This window comes from Chiloscyllium punctatum, chromosome 26 (genome assembly GCF_047496795.1).
Source record: "Chiloscyllium punctatum isolate Juve2018m chromosome 26, sChiPun1.3, whole genome shotgun sequence".
Lineage (NCBI taxonomy): Eukaryota > Metazoa > Chordata > Chondrichthyes > Orectolobiformes > Hemiscylliidae > Chiloscyllium > Chiloscyllium punctatum.
Window position 1 is genome coordinate 33,919,371 of NC_092764.1, and position 23,053 is coordinate 33,942,423.

The 23,053-nt window shown below is 37.9% G+C and overlaps 1 protein-coding gene across 4 annotated transcripts in view; it reads right to left on the bottom strand.

Annotated features, from left to right (window-relative positions):
- zfpm1 (zinc finger protein, FOG family member 1) overlaps positions 1-23,053 on the bottom strand; it is a 268,052-nt gene that overhangs the window by 64,583 nt on the left and 180,416 nt on the right. For all 4 annotated transcript variants that reach the window (XM_072596110.1, XM_072596111.1, XM_072596108.1 and 1 more), the window contains exon 4: positions 1,251-1,387. In XM_072596110.1, the coding sequence (XP_072452211.1) occupies positions 1,251-1,387 (137 nt within the window). The remainder of the gene's footprint in view (positions 1-1,250; positions 1,388-23,053) is intronic.

Sequence of the window (23,053 nt, forward strand, 5' to 3'; positions counted from 1 at the left end):
TCTTCCCTTTCAATTTGTAGATATTTTCTAACCACCCTGTTATTACACCTTCTGCAGCAGGTGGGAGTTGAACCAAGGCCTCTTGGATCAGAGGTACGGACACTACCAGAGTGCCAAAAGAGCCCTCTTTTTGAATTTGTATTCTTGTGAAACATCATGATAAGTGCAACACAGAAAGCTTCAACAAAATGTGTCTATTTTCAACAACACTTCCAAAGGTATTTCCAACTCAGTTAAAATTGTTTTCAGTGCTTCTCAAATCCACCTTTAATCAACAGTGCAATAGATCTTATTCTTCTACAGGTTGAGAACATTCCTGCTCATGTACAACGCAGTGACAATCACTTTACTAAGTGATTTAGCAGCATCCTGCTCATTAAAGGATCAAGTTCCTGTTTTTGAAATCTGGATTGATATCTGCATCTTGACTTCTATTTGAGAGATTGCAACACTATAATTGTTCAAATGGAGCAATACATTGTTCCACTCTGGCACAGAAATATATTTCAGTTTAAACTACATTTGACAGGTTGAACCAACGTTTGAATTTATATTACATAAAAATTTGCCAAGAAAAATAAATTCAAATATACTAATATGACATGAGGCCAGTGAAAATGTGAACACACTTTATAGAATTAAGAACATCAGTCAAAGGGATTGCTCAAAATTTGGTCATGACAAAGAAAGCTGCACCGTGTTGAGTGCTGCAATTGTATTTTTTGAACGGATATTCCCCTTTAAACTGCTACAATAGCTCAGCCATAGAAAAACACCCGTTTTAACTAACACTGACAATTGCTGTGCCTTGTGACTGACAAATGAGTACTAAATTACAAGCAACTATAGGCTATGCATCAGACAATAGGAACTAGGTTGAAAACTAATTAACTAAAAATTAATTTAACTCAAAATAAAACTGTAAAATAATTTATCTTAAGCAAAATGGAAATGCTAATATGTTGTGCATCTTCAGATGATGATGATGATGACATCAACAATTTATTGACTGTAGTACAATCAGGCATTCAATGGTTGGCAATATGAAGCAAATGGCAGCAGTTTACAGTTGTTGGAGTTAATGAGTCAACTTATGGAGAACCATTGGAGTATAAAGAAAATACTTTATAAAAGAGATTTACAATTCTAATTCTATGCATACAAAGGTCAGGGTTTCAAAATTAATTTCTTGCCAGATAAATGTACCAACTTTATGACATGAACAATGGTACACAAAAATTACATCCTACCGAACTGTCACTTTCCAGGGTACTTTTGTCACTGCTGTTTATCGAACCTTCATATGGACCCCAGGTTAATCCTTTTGACAGGCTCTGACATGCACGCACTTGCATTTCACTGTCCAGTTGATGTAACTCCAGAGACTCTGGTGAAATGAAATGTAAATAGAATAATTTAAATGCATCCTTGACTGCCTGTACTGTGTTACATAAATTTCACCAAAGATAAAACAAAGACATGTGTTCCCTTCAACAAACTTAAAACAAAGAAAATTTGAGATAAGAAGCACAAGTTTGTAAGGGAAGCACTCTACTCCTCATCTGAAAGTAAATATAGGATGGACAGAAGCAGCATTCTAGGGTTGTTTCATATTGATCCACCATATTGTCCCTCTTCAAATTCACTGCCATCATCCATTGCAATAACAGAATCTACCTGGAATGAGACATAGGAATTCTGACACATATCTGTACATTTCAGTCAACCAATATTTTAAAACAATTCAGCAGATGGTAGATCCTACAACATAACACTATTCCTTCCCCACTCCCCGACCATTTAATATCTTTTGCAAGAAAGAAGGATTTGAGAAATAACAGGAACTTTCTTTGATTTAAGTTCATTGGCACCAACATAGAAACAAGCAAATTTAAAAGAAATGGCTATCTGAATGTACAAACCAAATTAAATTAATCAGCTGCTGATTTTTTTTTAAGCAAACTGGTCATCTTTCATAAAGGCAGTCCAATTTTATATCACTTTCATTAATGTAGACAGATCCTTCTTTCTCTACCAGGTTCAGTTTTCTTAAAATAACATTATTTGTAATGACCACATGTTCACATTTGGTAGTCTCCAGTAAGAACAATGATTCCTCGAGAAGATATCCAGCTGTTACGTGATACATTTGAACTATTCCTTTCTTTAATGGGGCGATTCTTCTAAAAAGTGCTGGTCACAGCAAGTTGTTTGTCTCATTTCATAAAAATGACCAACTACTGACCAAAACTCAATTATAACAAAATAAACTAAAAAGAATTTATTAGGAATACTCCTGGTTCAATCTTCATTTTCATAACATCCACCAAACGGAATTCTGGTAACTATCAAAAAAAGGTTTTCTGGGGTCATCATGCACAGATTTTTAATGCAATGCAAATGCACCTCACAAAAACTGCTGAGTAAATACTTCTCATTAGCATAAGGTAAGATGTACTAAGAATAAAATGGAATTGATTCAACTGCCTGCAATTTTATGTAAGATTAATTTGAAAGAACAGTTCTGTTTTCCAGCATCTAGACTATGGTGTCATGTATTTGCTTGATTTAGGAGAACAATATATTAAGTAAAACTTTATTTTAAAAAAAATTAAATCCACAGCAAATACAGATCATGCTCAAACATTCCCATTTCCAGTCTCAGGGTAGGCACATTAACTGGAGATTAACTGGCCTACACGCGGGTAGAAATATACATTAGGCTGGATTTTAAAGTCACCCGCTGGGCACAGTTTTGACAATAGGGGTGGGTGTAAACTATGACAGGTGGCAAGGCCACTATTTTTCCACCTATACATCTAACCTCAGCAAACATAAGAATTGACTAGCTGTTAGTGGACTTAAAATGAAAAGTCTCCCTCAAACAGTAAGGTGCAGTGGACAGAAGTCACAACATCAGGTTATAGTCCAACAGGTTTATCTGAAAACACAAGCTTTCGGAGCACTGCTCCTACATCTGGTGAAGTCACCCGAGTCTCTGGAAGCTTGTGATTTCAAATTAAACTGTTGGACTGTAATCTGGTGTGGCGTGACTTCTGACCTTGTCCATTCCACTCCAACATCAGCACCTCCACATCATGGGGACAAAACAGGAGCAAAATGGATATCTGTATGAGATCGGACAGGAGCTAATAGCAAAGTTGGGAGGGGAGATGACTTCTCTCGTCCTGAGGCAGAGGAAGGGCTGGTGGGGAGCAAAGGATGGGGAGGTAGCGCAGGGAGAAAAATGGTCTGAGGGCCAGAGCTAAAGCCCTGGGAGAGAGCAGGTGAGATGCAATCCATAGAAGAGGATGGCTGTGGCAAACAATGCTAAAGTGAATCAGACAGCATTTAAATTTTTTTTTAAATAACAACATTAAAATGAAACAACATTCAGTGGGGTGACTTCAAATAAGGACTTATTATCAAATTGAGGCATATTGCATCATTAACACAATTAGCATATTCTGAACAGCTTGAAGATGCAATGCAGAAGGAACAATTACAAGAGCCTCATATTTCTAAGAGACTTGGAAGGTATTACTCTACTTAATCACAAAGATATAATGATTACAAGTACTGTTTATTAGAGGCCTGACTGTAAGGTGGGGCCAACATTTCGGCATAGCAGCCAAACTATTTCACAAAAGAAATAATTCTTCTAGCTGTACCTGGTACATATTGCTAGGTTGTGTTTCCAGAAGATTTATCTCCCATTTTGTTTTATAAATATGATAACTCCTTGTGTGGTGCATTTTTAGTATCAACCTTAGTTCAGTTGGCAGCATTCTTGCCTCTGTGTCCCCAGCTTCAGGGTTTAAGTTCTACTTCAAAGTTCCAGCAAAAACATCTGCACGGGCACCACAATGCAGTACTGAGGGACTGCTGCATTATTGGAGGTGTCACCTTACCGACGAGGTATTAAACTGAGACCCATCAGCCTGCTTGCAGAAGATCACACTGCACTATTTTGAAGAGTGCGGAAGTGATCCCTGGTGTCATGGCTAATAATATCAACTACAAAACTGACATCACAAAATCGTATTATCTGGTCAGTATCACAAAGCTTATTATGGGAATATTATTTGCCATGCCCATGTTTCGTTTCTTCACATGGGCATAAATGCTGCTTTTGAGCATAAAGCCACATCTGTCAAATCCTTGCCTAATTATACACAGCTTAAAGCAAGAACACAGCATGTGAAGCAATATGCTGATGAGATTGTGTAACACCACTATAAAATACCTTTCATTGACAACATTCAAACCAATGAAATGTAAAATGCAAGAGTTCAACCACTAGCATGTGGATTCAAATCAATGGGAATGGATAAAAAGTCTAACAAAAAAATGTCAGCTGCTATTTGTCTCAGAGAGATGACTCAGATTGGTCACCCTAAAAGGCTTCATTCATTCCATAAATTGTCCTTGCCCTGTGTCCCACTCCTGGGTCTCGATCTTGGCTGTGCCTCTCTTCCAATATTCTGTCTGCAGCACTTGGGAAAATAGTCAGCAGTTTATTGGCAAGACATCATTTGTAAATTCACCACAAATAAAGGAAGGCTAAGGAAACTTATACCATGCCATTAGTACAAGGAACCACCATAGAAATTGCTTATTGTCCAATAATTATTTCACCAAAGCACAAATCAGATTATTAAATTTTACCCTCTGTCAAAAAATTAAGCACTGGTCATTTCATGAGTATGGGTATATACTACCAGGAAATGATATTTAAGATTTTATAACATTCCATTTTTGTGTACAAAGCATGAGACAGTTTAAGTAAGATTAACTCTTTCTGACTAACTCCACAAAATTACTTACACTTCAACTGCCAGTAGCTGCACTATCTCCTCCCCTGTGCTGCACCCAGTCCTGTCCTTAGTTCATCACTCATTCCAGGTCAGGCTACCATGGTGCAGAGATAAGACTGTTTGTTCGACATGCTCCATGTCAAAATACTAATCTATCTTCCATATATCAAACTCCACCAGAGCAAAATGCTCTGAAAAAGATAAACAAACCTTCCCAGCCAACAGTGGACTACTCTGCAGCTACTGCAATGACACTTAAACCACTTTCCTCAACCAAATTGTCAAACTATTTTATGGCTCCTGATGTGCCTTTGTTGTAACTAATCAAACAGGATAGCAATGAACAACAAATGAAGCACATGAATGTGATCTCCAGAAAATGTTTTTATTGGAGTGGATACAACAATGACGTCAATATCTTGAAAATATCAAATAATCTGTCTCCTTATTATGCTGTAACGTAAAAGGTTTCTTATAGACTGTAGCAAACAAAGAAAGAAAGATTTGGCAACCTTTCAGAAAAGCAGTTTCTGTCAAAGCATATTTTTCAGCTTGACAATACGTTGACATTTAGCTAATCCACATTTTCTCCCTAATGATCAACAGCATCTCCTCCAGTGTTTGCTTTCCCAATATTTTTTAATCCAAGTCGTTAATAGATGCAAAATATAATACCTAAACCTTTCCAGATAAAATACAAGACTGCAGAAATACACTGTTCTGTTTCATAATTCATTACCGCAATGGAACAGTTTTAATAAATAATGGCTCCTACATAAGGTGGCATGCTGCACTTCCATAATTTTTAACTTGCATTTTTACCAATTTTAACCCAAAGGTAATGAACAGTTTGTTTTTTTTCTCAAAATACAAAACAACAGAATACACCAAAGATGCATTTTACAAAAGGGTGGACTGGGTTAGAATTATGTCATGATAACCACTGAAAGATAACAGTGAAAACATTTTTTAAGATGCCAGTCTGAAAAAAAAGACTAATGACACAAATATAAAACCTTAACTTTATAAAAGCAGGTTTGATGAAAGTCCAATGTTAAAGTGAACATTTCAGATTAAGATCATAATGTAACCCTACCCTCCAATATTATCTTAACTCTGACAGTGTAGATAATACGCTTTCACGGATGACTGTATTGGTGCCATTTCCGGCTCTATCCCTGAATTGGAAATGGTCATCAAATTTTGCTTCAAATTTAAACCCTTCCCTCACCTTCGGAATATCCATCACTGACTCATCCTATTGTTGGCTTCTGCGCCACCATTTCTGGGGAAAGTCATTCCATAAACATTCATTACAAGCTCACTGACCTCCACAGCCACCTCAAATGTGATTCCATACGTCCTACACACTGTTAGGACTCCATTACATTCGTATGCTTTTACCATCTCTGCCACAACTATTCCAATGAGGCAACCTTACATACCAGCATCTCTGACCCCAGCCTCAACAAAGAATTCCCAAGCTGTGCATAATTTTTTATTTTAGATTAGATTACCTATAGAGTGGAAACAGGCCCTTCGGCCCAACAAGTCCATACTGACCCTCTGAAGAGAAACCCACCCCCTCTAGATCTACCTGACTAATCCATCTAACACTACGGGCAATTTAACATGGCCAATTCACCTGATCTGCACATCTTTGGACAGTGGGAGGAAACTGGACTGCCCGGAGGAAACCCATGCAGACACAGGGAGAATGTGCAAATTTCTCACAGACAGTTGGCCGAGGCTGGAATTGAACCCGGGTCCCTGGCACTATGAGGCAACAGTGCTAACCACTGAGCCACCGTGCTTATGAAGGAGCACTGCTCTGAAAGCTAGTGCTTCCAAATAAATCTGTTGGACTAGAACCTGGTATTGTGCAATGTTTAACTTTGTACACCCCAGTCCAACGCCAGCACCTCCAAATCAGGAACTGTAAAAGCAGACTTCTGTCAGTCAAAGAAGTTACATTTGTTTGACAGCTAAATTGATACATTCATGTTATCAAATTTTCTTCAGACATAAAATGGAGGAGTACTAGATTTGCAATTCTAAATCACACAACAAAACTAAAGCCATTGTTGGGCCTGAGGGCTACAAGCTTAACCAAGTAAGTCATATCCAAGTTTACAGTGTTGTTCAAGAGCAACAGCTAAACGTTGCCTTGTTAAGCTTGATAATCAAGTCAAGTCACCAAAGTTTGAAATAAATGTTTAATACAACCAAAAAACAAATAGCTTGTGATTTCAACATGCAATCAATCAATCCAAATTTACAATTACTTAATACTTCGAGTATCGCATTACCCTTGGCTTGTTCTTCTACTATGGAAACTAACATTTGAATTGCCAGATCAGGTGCAAATATTCAACAGATATTTATTACAGCTCCTTATATAGACATATTAGTTGCATATATTGTACCTTGATGAATACTAAGCTGTATGCTTACAAATAGTACCATGCTTCCATCAGCGTGTGACACTTTAAGTGGCCCAAGATAAGATGGAGACGGAGACTTCTTTATTCTGGTTACACACTTAAGATATACTGATGACTTCATGAGCATGACTCTTAAAGGTATACTACTGCATACCAGCTGTGAAGCATAACACAATGATATTCTCTTTAATGCCCCAAAATTTCCCACTTAACCCTCACCCCACCAAAGTGCCCAAACCTCATCCAACCTCAGGTTATGAGCTGTGGTATTCAGAAACTTCCCTGTTAGTTCCTGGACAGCCTTGGAGGGCTTGCAATACTAGAATGATTACATCATCATCTTATGCAGTTGCTCTGTGGGACTAGATTGCAGTCTTTTGACCAGTTTTTACTTGAAGCCCTGTTGGCAGAGTGTACAGAAGAATCTCTACCACATCAGATGCCCAACCATTTCCAAACTCTTCCCAATTTCTGGAACGATCTTAACACAGAGCTTTCTTACTTGTTCTGTCTCAAACAAAATCAAGCAGCTCAACTCAGGTAGCCAGAGTACTGGTACCAAATCTATAATGGTTTTCCAGACCATTAGATAAAAGTTCTTGCAAATATTATCTGATGTTCTCCTTAAATGGTCAAGTGTTTAACAATCTTTAAAATCACAAATACAGAAGAAATGATCCTTTCCAATAAATAAATTCTTGGGTTTTCCTCATTAGTACCAACGATACCCCAGAGATAAGTAATGGTTCCACAATTTTCTTGAAAGACTAGAAACAATAAAAAAATGTTAATGAAGGGGGATGCTTCATGACAGGACACTGGAAAGGAAGCAGACCAATACTCTCCTATTCTGTAAATATACCAGAAAGGAGGGACAAGGACTTGGTTTAATTGAAGATCTTTGGTGGATTTATTTGCAGTTGAAGTATTATACACAGTACAGAATGATTCTAGACACAGCCAGTGCCTAGAGTACTCTAGTGTAGAGTCTGTAGTCATGTGATAAGCTCCAGGCACTTGACTTATTTACAAAGTTAAAAATCACACAACACCAGGTTATAGTCCAACAGGTTTAATTGGAAGCACACTAGCTTTCGGAGCGATGGTCCTTCATCAGGTAATAGTCAACTATTACCTGATGAAGGAGCGTCGCTCCGAAAGCTAGTGTGCTTCCAATTAAACCTGTTGGACTATAACCTAGTGTTGTCTGATTTTTAACTTCGTACACCCCAGTCCAACACCGGCATCTTCAAATCATGACTTATTTACATGTTGAGTTCATAAAGGACATCACTCCAAAGGTGTTAATTCAACATGAAGGACTCAGAATGAAGGCTATTACCTCTGCAATCTGGAATAAGTGACTCATGAGATTACGATTATTAAATAATCTAACCATGAGAATCAGATCATACCAGTCATGACAAAGATCAAAATCAATAAATGATATCAGCCAAGTATTTAAATCATGGAATTTTACAAGTAGCAAAATAAGTAACTCAGTGATTAGGTAGGATTTTAGGATGAAAAAAGCTTTTCTTGTGCTGTCTATGGAACATGGGTGCTCAGCAACCAGCATGCCTTTCGAATTGCTTTCTTGTCTTGCTATCCCTTAGAAGTGAAACTCAATGATCTATTAGATACTAATAGTTCAAATGATCTTTCATTATCAACTGTAACAAAGTCCATTTTCCAGTCTATCTTGGTATCAGTAGCATTTGTGCTTTGTTTGCTTCAGTATCCACGTTAATACAGTTTGATTATCTTATCTTCCCATCAGCACCCCAGCCCCCACACTGAGTCTCTCAATTCAATTGGACTTCACCTAGTCATGTGACCTTAAATTTATCAGAATAATTCCTATCACTAGGATCATTAACCAAATTCTGTAAGGTATCCAGGCTGTTTACTTTTGATAAAGTCTCAGAAAATAACAGTTGCTGTCAGCACCATTTATCTAACAAATGGATTTCTTTTGTTCGTACACAAGTTCAGCTCTCTACAACAAAAATATTTCTGATAAGTTCATTCAGGATCATTCTAAGGCCCTCGCATGTAAAAAGATCAAGGGACAAGATTAAATGGGGCACAACAACCTCAGGGTCAGGTTAGATATCATTTAAAATGGGTCATGCCTTTTACGACGGAAACAAATTGAAACGTCTTGTATTTCAGGACATTGCTGGATGTGTATCTTTAAGTGTTGTCACTTTCAGTTACACTGAATAATGTATTTGTCAGTTTCTCCCACCTATCTGTTTAAGGAGTGACCATGGCTAGCTCAAGTTTCTCGTGATAAAGATCAGAGCCACAGCAATTACCTATTAACAATACACAATTGGAAGTCATGACTGTAATGAGGGTTCTACAACACACTTTGGATAGGATGGGGGATGGGAAGTCAGAGCTTTCAGTGATAATTTGCAATCCAATCATTTCACCACAATGGTGTTTGGAAATTTGTGTAGCTGTTATGTACTGTTATGTTGTTGACATTCATTAACTTTTCCTTAAATGAACAGTAGTTGAGGGTAATACCTCATTGCAGTCCCTTCTTTGGGTAAGGAGCAAAAGGAAGAAAAAAGAGAAAGAATGGGGTCTTGTGGTACAGTGACAGTGTTGCTACCTTTGGACCAGATGGGTTCAAGTTCCACCTACCTGGCATGTCAATGTGTTCGCACAGGTTTATGAAAAATAAAAACAAGCCTAAGATCAATAGACTTCACTATGCAGCAAAATCCATCTTTGTGGTGAGCAGCTGAGTCATGACAATGCTTGTAAATTGCTTTACATAAATCACTAAACTTCAAATTAATGAATACTTGCGAGGCATCTGTGATACTCCAGAGAGGTTGATAAAATGCTACATAAATGTAAAAGTAGCACATTGTAAGGTTGCTGGCTCAATCGCTGATTTATGCTTTATTGGCTGGTCTTAACCAGTGGATGTGATGCCCTTACGATGACAGCATATGCAGAAAAATGGCTTAATGACTGCCATAATGAAGCCTTAAGCATGAATAACAACAATTTTCCCAAAGGTAACTGATGGCCTCAGCTACAGTATTGCGTCCAGCTCTGGTGCCACGTTTGAGGAAGTGCAGAAAAGATTTGTGCGAATGGTCTCAAGTTGAAGTAGATCAGTTATGCAGATGGATTACACAAGTTGCGACTGTTTTCCTTACGGAAGGTTGACGAGATTTAATGGAAGCATTCAGAATCATGAGGGGGCTAGACAGAGTACATAAAGAAATAAACATCCCCACCGTAGAAGAATCAAGAACACAGGGCATAGATTTATGAAAACTGACAAAAGAAGCAATGGCAACATGAAGAACAAAACATTTTTATGCAGCAGTAATTAGAATCTGGAGTGTGCTGGCAGCACTTATACTTGAAGATTTCAAGAGGGAATTGGGTTATTACCTACTGACAGCCAGCACAGGAAAAAAAAAGGCCAAATAGCCTCCTGTGTTGCAACAATTCTGTAACTAGCTGTCATGGAACTGCATCCTAAGTCAACATGGGTCCTCAATGTTTGTATAAAATAGTCAAGTACATTACATGCTTGCCTGTTGGGCTTTGATTCTTAATAGTTGTGAATGTACTTTGCGAAGAACATCAGAAAATAAATCCATTTTATCCAAAATTTTACCAATCTAAAAAGAATAAATAATTTCTCTATGATTGGGACAGTCAGCTGATTTTGACATTAAATGGTTTGTCCATTTTCACTTTTTCGAGTAAACAGAATGGAGTTTTGACATAAAACTAAAAAAAACAAAAAGCTTTCACCTATTAAAATGTCCAAAGGTGAATCCAAAATACAATCCCAAAATCCAGTACTGCCTTTAATAATAATCTTCCAAAAGTCCCAATCAATAAAACATCTCCTTAGGAGTTCCTAAACTATAGAACTCATCTGCAGCATAGAGAGCCATGTGCACATACCCACGTGGAAAATACTTTCAGCCTACAGCATAAAAACAAGTGTAAATTGAAATAGATATTCGATGGGCCAAGTTGCTCAAAGTATTTGAAAACATTCCATCTACTCCATTCCAATTGTTAGTTGTCTTATCTACCTTATATTTTCTTTCCACATTTTAGTATCAGTACTTCAGTTCTCCTGTGAAGGCAAGACTCTGGTAGTTTTGTTTCAGACTTACATTACCACAACTGAAGTTCATAACATCCCTTTGAACTAGAGTTGCCAGCAGCAAAAAAATAGTCTGCTGAGCTGAAACTAATAATTTAAGGGCATTGCTATGTAAAGCCAACAAGCATTGAATAAAATTTTAGACTTAGCTTGGCTGCACCATAAAATCAGAAGCCAACACAGTGTATTTAGTGTGCTTGTAGATCACATCCTGAATTGTTTTGTTATTAGTTTACATCAATGTTGTTTCTCATTGACACAAGAGCAATCTCTTGCCTTTGAATAGAAGGCTCTAACCTCACTTAATAATCTGAAATAAATATCTAAACAAGCACTTGAGTACAATAATTTGGAAGTATTACACAGCTCTGGCAATTCAAATGGATGTAACATGTTATTCTTACAAGAACAGCATTAGGTTATTCCAGTGCCCAGGACAAGTGACACCAAGTAAAACTAAGTCACACAAGAGCTTAAATTGTTGCAGAAATTCAGCTGACCTGACAGCGTCTAGGGATAGAAAATAAGGTTAATACTCAAGTCCACTGACCCTTCTTCAGAATAGTTCTGCCAGATCTTCTTAGATTCTCCAGAAACTTCTGTTTTTGTTCATTTCAGATCTCCCACATGCACAATTTTTTAAAAACAAAATCTGGGAATTCAATTTACTTATTCTTCATGGGCATTATAAACGAATTGGCTATAAGATGTGCACACATAATAGCGATTGAATGTCTGTGGTGTTCCACTTTAAGTGAAACCAGATGAAAGCCCTTGGATACAAGGTTCTACAGAAATGCAACTTCTTCTAAATGTTTTGCAGCAACATTTAGAGACATAAATAAAAATCTTTCCAAGAACCAATTTTAATAACAACTATACGCAATGAAGGAAAGAGCAAGGGCATTTAGTCACACTCATTTGCTGCTGTAAGTTCAATCATGGAGTCCCATTAATGATTTTAAATGACACTCGTTCTGTATTGACAAAATTCATTTTTTTAAATAAGTTTTCAAAGTCGGGACTTCTATCCCAATCGCAAATGCACCAAATCATGAAAGTTTTTGTTGTTTATGGTGACATATTCCAAAATACCTTTGCTTCCAAATAATAAATTATTCAAAAGTTCTATAGGGAACTGTAAAATGACGAATTTTGGTGCCAAAAACATTTACACAATCTTAAATCAAATCTGTACTCTCCAGAGTTAGTCATGAATAGTCTTTGACGTGAAATATTAACTCTATTCTATTCACAGATGTATCAGATTTTCTAACGATTTTCAACATTGTTTATTTAACATCAGATTTTCAGAATTTTATTTGAGTACCATATTATTTAAAATAGCACTTGTTAGATCAATTATTTTAAAATAACATTGTAAGTAATAGCCCCGCCTGTCTATGTTTGAAATACAACTCTATCCAAGACAAAGCTGATGGCGTGAAGTAAATGGAATAATGGACCAACTCTTTTTTTAAAGTCATCATCTCCACAATCAATCTGTGCAAATTTGTGCAATAACCACAGGTGAACAAAGATATCAGTGTTTGCAATGAAAGCACTATCTTTATTTCCTTTAAAAGAAAAATACACTCCCCATATTTACTTTGTAATGACTGTAATTACCAGTCAGTTAGATTAACTATTAACAGGTGATCAAACTAGAGAGGGAAATTTACTTTTTAAGATGAAAAAAGATCACAAATGTTGAGACACATGGCAGAAAGCAGATCACAATTTTTGAGAAAATAATTATTTAAATTTTCCCAATGCTACAGCCGTCCCTATTTGTGCTTTTAGTATTGTATTCTGTACTCAAATCAAATAAAACAAATGACTTTTAAAAATGAGATCAGTTCAGATTACAACGAGATCTTGATGAGATGGCCCAATGGGCTGAGAAGTGGCAGATGGAGTTTAATTTAGAGAAATGCGAGGTGCTGCATTTTGGGAAAGCAAATCTCAGCAGGATTTATACACTTAATGGTAAGGTGCTAGTGGGTGTTGCTGAACAAAGAGACCTTGGAGTGCAGATTCAAAGCTCCTTGAAAGTAGACAGGATAGTGAAAAAGGTGTTTGGTTATGCTTTTCCTTATTGATCAGAGTATTGAGTACAGGAGTTGGGAGGTCATGTTGCGGCTGTACAGGACATTGGTTAGGCCAGTGTTGGAATATTGCATGCAATTCTGGTCTCCTTCCTATCAGAAAGATGTTGTGAAACTTGAAAAGGTCCAGAAAAGATTTACAAGGATTTTCCAGCACCATACTAATCTTGCCACTGGATAGTGAATAGGGGACAAAAGCCCTTGTTGATTTATTCTACTTAATCTTAGCAGTCCTGATACAAAGGTAGCTCTCAACTACTTTAATTCATTTTAATTAACCTATAGGAAGTATACTGAGACCTGACAGGTCTATTTAGCTCAACTACTGTTTTAATCAGCTGAACAATTATGAAAGCTTATGTTTGACTGTTCAACTCAAAAGGAGATTTTCAACTTTAAAAATCATTGGAAATTATCAATACAAATTTATGCCAGATACCTTGAGTGCTACAGGCTTATAGAAACACTTTTAGGCTTCAAAATGCTAACATGAACTTGCCCCGACAGATAGAATAAAAGTTTCTCTTCATCTCAAAATCTGTGATCCAAAATTAATTGTTGTCAGAAGCTGTGTTATTGGAGCAAAGTTATACTCAATCACAGAATTACAGTGCATCATCAATATGTGCAGTTAACAAAACAGACTACTGAGCATTTTTGTAGAAGTACCAACTGTAAGTCATTATTCAGAAATCCATGCAGCACACCAGAGATTGGTAATTTAGCAAATGGTACTTACTGGGCATTGTGCCCATTCCTCGGGAGTCCAACAATTCTTTCTTACACTTTTATTGGACAATAAAAATAAAGTCGGGAGGAAGTCCTTTTTGTTGAAAGTACTCTGTTTTGAATCAGAAAACAGCATGCATTTAAAAAATGCCCCTGATTATTCAGTGGCTGGGTCAACTTTATTGCAACTAATAGCATTAATGACACAACCTTGCATGGTTACTCTCTTAGGTGTTCCAAAGAATTTCATAGGAACCTTATCAACCAAAATGTGACAGCAAACTTCAACTTGTAGTTATTAAAATTCAATCAGAGCGGCATAATAATGACGATAGAAAAATAAGGTTAAGGGAGGGATATCCCATGCTTTGGATCTAGGTAGTTGAGAACACATCCAATGAAAAAGTGATTATGATTGGGGATGCCAAACAGGTGAGATTTGGAAGAGCTCAATGACTGTACAGCTGGAGTAAGAGCAGGAATTTCTGCAGATGCTGGAATCTGTACTGAAAACAAAAAATGCTAGTGATCACAGGGAGTCGGACAGCATCCACAGAGAGAGAGAGCAAGCTAACATTTTGAGTCTCGATGATTCTTCATCAGAGCTGAAGTGTGGAGGGGGAGCAGCATTTATGCTATAGTTGGGGTGGGTGTGGCGGTGGCGTGGTTGGGTGCGGCGGTGGTGGTGTGGAGAGTGCTGTTAGAGAAACAATGGTGATAGTTCAGATTAAGTGATCGGAATATGAGAATGGCAGAACAATGGTGTGTCTAACTGCCAAAACCGAAAGAGAAGACAGTCACACTGGGGTGGTGGGAGGGGAGAGAGAACATGGTAACAGAGTGTAATAAATAATACTAAAAGAAAGGATGGAATGGGATTTGGTTCACAATTTGAAGGTGTTAAACTCAATATTAAGTCCAGAAGGCTATAATGTGCTTAGTCTGAAGATGCGATGTTGTTACACTGTAATTCACTGGAGTACTGCAGCATGTAGACGACAGATAAGTGGGCATGGGAGCAGGACACTGTGTTGAAATGACCAGCTACGGGAAGGTTGGGTTCATGCTTGCACATGGACCAGAGGTGTTCTACAAAGTGATCACCCAGTTTGTAGTTTCTCCAATGTAGAGTACGCTACATTGGGTGCAGCAAACACAATACACAAGATAGGGATGATACAGGTGAAATGCTTCCCATTTATCATAGAAGATTCAACACCTGTCCCCTCACCTCCTCCCTGCTCACTATCCAGATGAAGCATTTCATCTGTACGTCCTCCAATCTTGTGTATTGTATTCGCTGCACCCAATGTGGCCCACTCTAATTTGGAGAAGCCAAACACAGACTGGCTGTTCATTTTGTAGAACACTTCAATGCTGCCCCTGCACACTTCACTTCAGCTCTGATGAAGAGTCATCTAGTCTCAAAATGTTAGCTTGCTCTCTCTCCATGGATGCTGTCTGAATCTGTCATTTCCAGGAATTTCATCAGACCAAGCCATATAGGATTTGAGACGAAGAATTTTAAAACAGAATCGTTGGGAGAATGAGGTGCTGATTGAAGTCAATGAGCAGAAGTGTGATCATTGCATAAGACTTGGTGCAAGTTAGAATAAAGCAACAAAGATTTGGATAAGCTAAGCTCTATAGATGGTAGAAGATAGCAGGTCAGCCAGTCCTTGGAACAGGCACATCTGGAGGTGTATAAAGGCATACAGGATGTTTTCATTAGATCAGCTAAGAGGGGACAATTAAGAAATGCTATTGAGAATAAGTAAGGTCTAGTGATGGCGTGGATGCGCAATCAGAAGTTTAACTCAGAATCAAATATCACACCAAGTTTGTCAATAGTCTGGTTCAGCCTCAGACAATAGATGAGAAGAGGGACAGCTTCAATGGTGAGGAACAGAGGTTTTGGTGGGTACCTGAAGACAGTGCATTTTGTAATTCCAATTTTATTGAAGAAAATGTTTCTCCTCAGACTGCAGTGGTAATTAAGAATGGCTTTCTACAAAACAACAGGTTCAGGCTTAATATAATGACTGGAAGGTTTCAACCATGCTGCAGTCCAAGGCTGTAATTATACAGTGTCTTTGACCATGTATTTTCAAAATTTAAAACATAGACTAAATATAATCATCATAAATGTTAATGCAGTAGCCAGTGAAGGAAGCATTTTTTAAAAATGCCTCATTTGTTGATGAACCAGATTAGGGGGAGAATCGCAGGATTGCTCTTCAGATGACTCAGTTTGTAGATCTCTGCAAGTTAATGGAAATGCATAGGCATTTTTCTTTTAGTATTTGGGGATAAACTGTCAGATGTTAGACATCCTTGTGCCAGTTATGACATGGATTGTCTGGAAGTCTTGAGATCATAGAAAAACAGGAAATGGAAGATAAATGATGCACGTCAAGGAAGGAAGAGATAGAATGTCAATAGGAATAAAGGAAAAGGAAGAAAAACAAAGCAGAGGAGATGAACAGACATTTATAAATAACCCGCTTAAATATATTTTTCAAAACAATTCTCAATTTTATTAAAAGACATGTTTGAATTGTTTACTTTAACAGCTAAATTACATGTTCACATTTCTCACCCTCTGAAAATATGCAATAGACTGGACAGTAAGATGGCAGGAAAACAATTTTTAAAAAGCTTGTATAATACTGTCAATGCTTGCCTGCTTCGTAAGTCATTTGAAAGACATTAATTTTAGTATTAAAGTAAATTTTACCAGTCTTACAGATTAAATACGAAGTTAGAATCCATGATTCTGAAGACAACTATTTTTGTAAAGGTTATGATTTAAGGTTTATTTGTAAAGCCAAGGAGGTATGACAAAATTGCAGTTTTCAAATTATTGCACTGCATATCAGCAAGATAATTGAAATATATTTCTCAAGGTTGCTTTGTTATATATTACAACTACAGGAGTCAACAAAATAATGCTTCAATTTTTTTAATGTAAATTTTAAAATACAAACCTAAATTTAAACAATACTGTAAAAATGCTGAGACACTGTATAATTGAACATCATTTTATACAAGATGCTGTGTGGTTTTAATGTTTGTTGATTAGTTATATTTTATTTAAATTAATATGGTAATTAAAAGAAGAATCTATATTTTCATTATTTCATACCACAGAAACAATAAGTTGGATCTGTATAAATTGAAATACATCAGCAAATCCTAAATATTAGCATGTAAAAGATATTCTGGTCTACAAGTATAAACGGAAATTTAAAAAATAATCTTAGCATGTGTCTATAAAAAATGCACAATTACTATTGGGCAGCACGGTGGCACAGTGGTTAGCACTGCTGCCTCACAGCACCAGAGACCTGGATTCAATTCCCACCTCAGGTGGACTGTGTGGAGTTTGCACGTTCTCCCCGTGTCTGCGTGGGTTTCCTCCAGGTGCTCCGGTTTCCTCCCACAGTCCAAAGATGTGCAGGTCAGGTGAATTGGCCATGCTAAATTGCCTGTAGTGTTAGGTAAGGGGTAAATGTAGGGGTATGGATGGGTTGCGCTTCAGCGGGGCGGTGTGGACTTGTTGGGCCGAAGGGCCTGTTTCCACACTGTAAGTAATCTAATCTAATCTATTGTGAACATAACTGAGATGCAAAATTTGTTCATAATTCTTATTTCTGAAACAAACAGCTAGCCTGCCTGTATAAGTGTGTGCTACTGTTTGACCTCAATACATGACAAAATGATGACTATTTCTTTGCACCCTGGTCCCTGTCTGTCAAAGAATCTGATCCCCTATCTCTAAACAATGTGGAGAAATACATTAAACAACAGTAGCTTTATGCTCATTCTCTATACACCCACTTCCGTTCTGCAGCAGTTATCAAGTTTCAGAGCAAAGGAATACTTCTCAAATTGAATTCTTACTAGCATAGTTCTACTGTTATGCTGTACAGATTTCTTACATATGTACAGTATTATCACACTCTGGATCCTAGACTTTGAATTGCCTTGATTATTAAAGATACTTTTTTTTTAAAGATTAGATGACTGACTGACAGTGTACACAAAGCAGGTGTGGGTGCCATTCATTGAACTAGTAATTATTTCTGGCAATTTTCAATAATTGGGTCAATATTAATCCAAATTTAACCAGTTTGGAACAACCAATCCCACCTTAGCATTCTAATGGGTTAAAAAACATCCAACTAAAACAATACTGTTGAATAGGAGAAGGACATCCCAATGGTTCAAATCTGGCATGATTTCAAAAAAGGCTCACTTGTCAACACACACCTCAAAGATCTCCAATACAAGATAAACTTTTCAATTTATCACAATTGAAGAAACCCATAACATATTTTTAGGCTCTCTGCTTGATAATGAAATCGTTCCAAAGTAATTCAACGCTTGAGAGATTCCAAGGGTTTTTGCAGTACACAGAAAGCTAGGTACAATCACAAAAAGTTGGAAAGATTGGCTCCAGTTCAGAGCATTTACATCAGGAGCTGAATTTTTGAAGCATCTTCAAGTCAGGAATAGAGGTGTAGGCCCCTAAATATCAGTGTAAGATAGTGTGTCCATTTCAAGGTACAAATCCAGTGCCAAGGATAACCACTAACCTACACTTCTTCTCCATGAGAAACTAAAACAGCTTAAACGTTAGCTAACAGCTGGAGCTTTATACTTTCTTAAAAATGGACACCAGAAACTGACCAGCTGGACACTGGTGAGTACCCAGGGTGTACACCCAGTTTAAACTCAGAGGGAAGGGCTGGCAATGGGGGACAATGGTCAGGTTTGAGGCACAGTTCTGAAGATAGTTAACACTCTGCAAGTAGTAGGAGAAAGACACAGGGAAAGAAAGAGGGACAGTAGACAGAGACCAAACCACAGCAGACAAATCACCTGCTGAAGTTGGTACTACCTGGAGACGACGAGAACCAATGCCACAAGAGAATGTGGCTCATTAGACATCTGACTTGTTCATGAAGGCTTTGCACGTCACAGTCTTGGTTGTCATGTTAGTAGGAGTCAAAGCCACCATGATTTTCAGCTTCTAAGGACCAGCTGTGGATTTTACTGACATCTCAAAAATGGCTGCACACCACTGCATTTCACAGACCAAAGCTGGAGAACACATTAAATTAATGACAAATTAGTGGCAAAGAACAGTTATGTTATAATGGGTTTTACTGCTGTTACTGATTCCCTTAGGCCCAGAGGCACAGTAATTGCACCCATACTGCCATTTAGGTATCAAGTTCCAACAAGATCCATTAAAAGGAAACTCTTGCACTCCTTCCATGTCCAACTTCTAAATGCAACAAGAGATTCCTTTGCAATGTGCTCACGTTGCTGTCAGCTGCTTTAACTTCTTCATCCTGTGCCAGTCCAGGCAACTTCAGTTCTGCACTCCAATCCTCAAACTGTATTGACGGTTTCTTTGGGAATAAGGTAAATGCCTTGGAGAGCAGACTAACCACTTCACTACTGGAGTGCTCGCCACAGGCAATACAATTCATTCCACCTGCTTAGTATACAAGCATTGAGCAAGCTTCTGAAGATGCAGTTCTGGTCCCTGGACCAGCCTGTTGCTGGACCTCCACTACCCTTGAACAAGAATCTTTTTCATTGTGACCGTTGGCTGAGCTCTCTGAAACATGTCCCTCCAGACAGATATAGAATTTAGAGATGGTAAGGGCCTGTGAGGAAATGGTTCATCAGATGAGTAGCTGGAGCACAAGGTTAGAGAGGAGGAGGAGGAATTAGAAATGAAGGGAGAGGAGCAGGACAATTTGTTGGATGCTCAATCATGATCATATCGAATGGTGGATCAGGCTCAGAGGGCTAAATGGCCTACTCTGCTCTTACTTCCTATGTTTTTATGATGCTGAAATGAGGGGTGCTGCTACTGCATGATGAGGTGGCATCCTCCCGTGACCTTCTCAGAAGAGTAGCTCTCGTGACTTCCAGCATTAGATCCAGGTCACATCAGTGAAACAAGGAACTAACCTGCAGCAGGTGCTAGGCACCCATTTCTGCTCTGACATCACTTCATTTGGAGGAGTGGAAAGTGTTGACATAAATCACGGAACTCTCCCTCAGGAAAACCAGCCTCAGTGATGGTTGTGGTGAGGAGTTGAAATTAGCTCCTCATATCATCTGACCTGCTTTGCTTCCTGGCCTCACTGACTCTAAATGGATAGAACATTGAGCTCGATCAATTAAGGTCTTGCTCACCTGAAATTCTCAACTTTTAACAGTTTCTTAGACCTTTAGCCCTCACCCAATACCAAAATTTGGTTTCTGATCCAAAAAACTGACTTAGAACCAGTTTCTTATCTCTATTGCTAAAATTCAGTCCAATAAATTATTAATGTCGCTGTGTGATGACAGCAAAGGAAAACAAAAGGTTCAGAAAATGGGTGGTTTGTGGGATTGTTTTTGGAGCAAGTGTAAAACCATCCAGCTCTACTGACTGAATTACAATAGTACAAAGAACTAATGGCAGAACAAAAAGATTAACCTCAAATGAATAAAAATTTTTGTAGCTCAAACTAATAAATGATAAACTAAGTTTCCCATAATTAACATGCTTTTAGGGAAAGTTATTCACAGAAAATATTTATTTTTGAACATTAATTTAACAGGACCAAGTGGTACCGACTGATGGTTCTTTATCTGTCTGTCATTTTTTGAGGGGCGATAAATATTTCAGGTGTGATACATAGGTGTAACCTGTATATTGAGATTAGATTAGATTAGATTCCCTACAGTGTGGAAACAGGTCCTTCGGCCCAACCAGTCCACACCGACCCTCCGAAGAATAATTTCCATCTGACTAATGCACCTAACACTATGGGCAACTTAGCATGGTCAATTCATCTGACTTGCACATCTTTGGTCTGTGGGATGAAACTGGAGTACCTGGAGGAAACCCATGCAGACACAGGGAGAATGTACAAAGTCCATACAGACAGTCGCCCATGGCTGGAATCAAACCTGGGTCCCTTGTGCTGTGAGGCAGCAGTGCTAGTTTGTATATTTATATTCTTAAAAATGTTTTCCTCAGCTTGTTGCAAAATAAAGCAAAATTGAAATCAAGGAAAAAGCATGACTAAATTTAAAGTCTAGAGTGTGGTGCTGGAAAAGCACAGCAGGTCAGGCAGCATCCAAAGAGCAGGAAAACCGACATTTCAGGCTAAAGCCGATTCTCCTGCTCCTCGGTTGCTGCCTGACCTGCTGTGCTTTTCCAGCACTACACTCCCAACTCTAATCTTCAGCATCTGCAGTCCTCACTTTCGCCTAAATTTAAAGTCTGTCAATTTAGGTTGGTTTGTGCCAGTTTTCATTCACCATTTTAAGATGTGCAGCATGGAGGAAACATATACTGTTGCTCATTTTTCCTTACTTGATTTGGTATGGCTTTTAATCAATAATCGAGCAATTGTGTTAATAGCTGAAGTGAGATCATCAGTTACAACTTTCAGAAATGGCTATTTTGGAGAAACAGAAGAAGAAATGAAAATATAGAAAGTCTAAAAATATGTTCAAGAAAGTCAATTATTGAAATAAGGTTCCATCATGCAAAGAGGTAATTTCAATGAAAACTCATACTGCCTTTAGTTTCAGTTGCCAGCATAAGGCAAACAAGCTAATCAAATTTGGGGTGGGCAGGGGGAATGTGTCAATCTGCTTGTGTATGTGTAGATTATGCATTCAAATATCCGAACAGTATATTTCCCACTGATCTAGGAAATTGCACATCTTTAAAATATAAAATTTTCCTTATATATTCAGCTTTGTGATTATCTCCTTAAAAATGCTCTCTTCAGCAAATAGATATCATATTCCAACAAGGAATTAAATTTGTAACCTGTAGAGATTGTTTCAATTACTCCACTAATTTACTTTGCGTCTGCGAATGGTTACATTATGCTTTCTTGTGAATCATAAATGTGTCATATGGTGATCACTGTGCTCTTTCAAGTATAATTAAGGAGGTTTTCATTTTGAGATCATAAAGCTGCAGTTATAATTGAGGAACTGTTATCTGTAGAAGGTGATAGTCTGTCAGCATGCTGGAATTTTACTGCTGACTGTACAACACTGCAGGGCATCCAATGCCAGCATGACAGAGTGAGAAGTCTGGAATCAAATTTGGGCTGCACTTTGGAGTTGTACTTCAGCATTTTAAATTGATGTGCACCCACAAGCGTTTAACTTTGATCCAAAAGTGCCCTTTCTTATTTTAGAAGATGCCAGGGGCTTCACCAGCTCAAGAATTTCATAAACTATCTGAACATTGCCTTTTAATACAGGAGCTTATCTGAAATGCCTACTGAAATACTCCTCAAAATAATCAGGAAGGTTATTATTGCCATAGTGAGATCGGAATGAAGATTCACCAGACCTGTTCTCAGAATGGCAGGACTGTCCAATGGAGAGAGATTGGGCAAACTGGGTGTCCTAGAGTTTTGAATAATGAGGTGACATCATCGAAACCTACGAAAACATTGAAAATCATAACCAGATGGATGCTATTAAGATGTTCCCCTTGTTGGGGAAAGGGGGCACAATCCAACATTTTTAATCAAACATCCTACAGTAAACTTTTAGCCCCCTGTAAATCAACATGCATATTTCTAGCCATCAATGGAAAATTTAAAAATATTACTTTTTCTCAAAATCTCCCACAAAGGAGATAAGGTCCCATGTGAGAGACTGATAGCATAAGTAAGGAGCCAATGGAATCCAAGAAAATTTGGCAAATTGGATTCATTTTTGGCTCAGTAGCAGGAAGCAGAGGGTGATGGT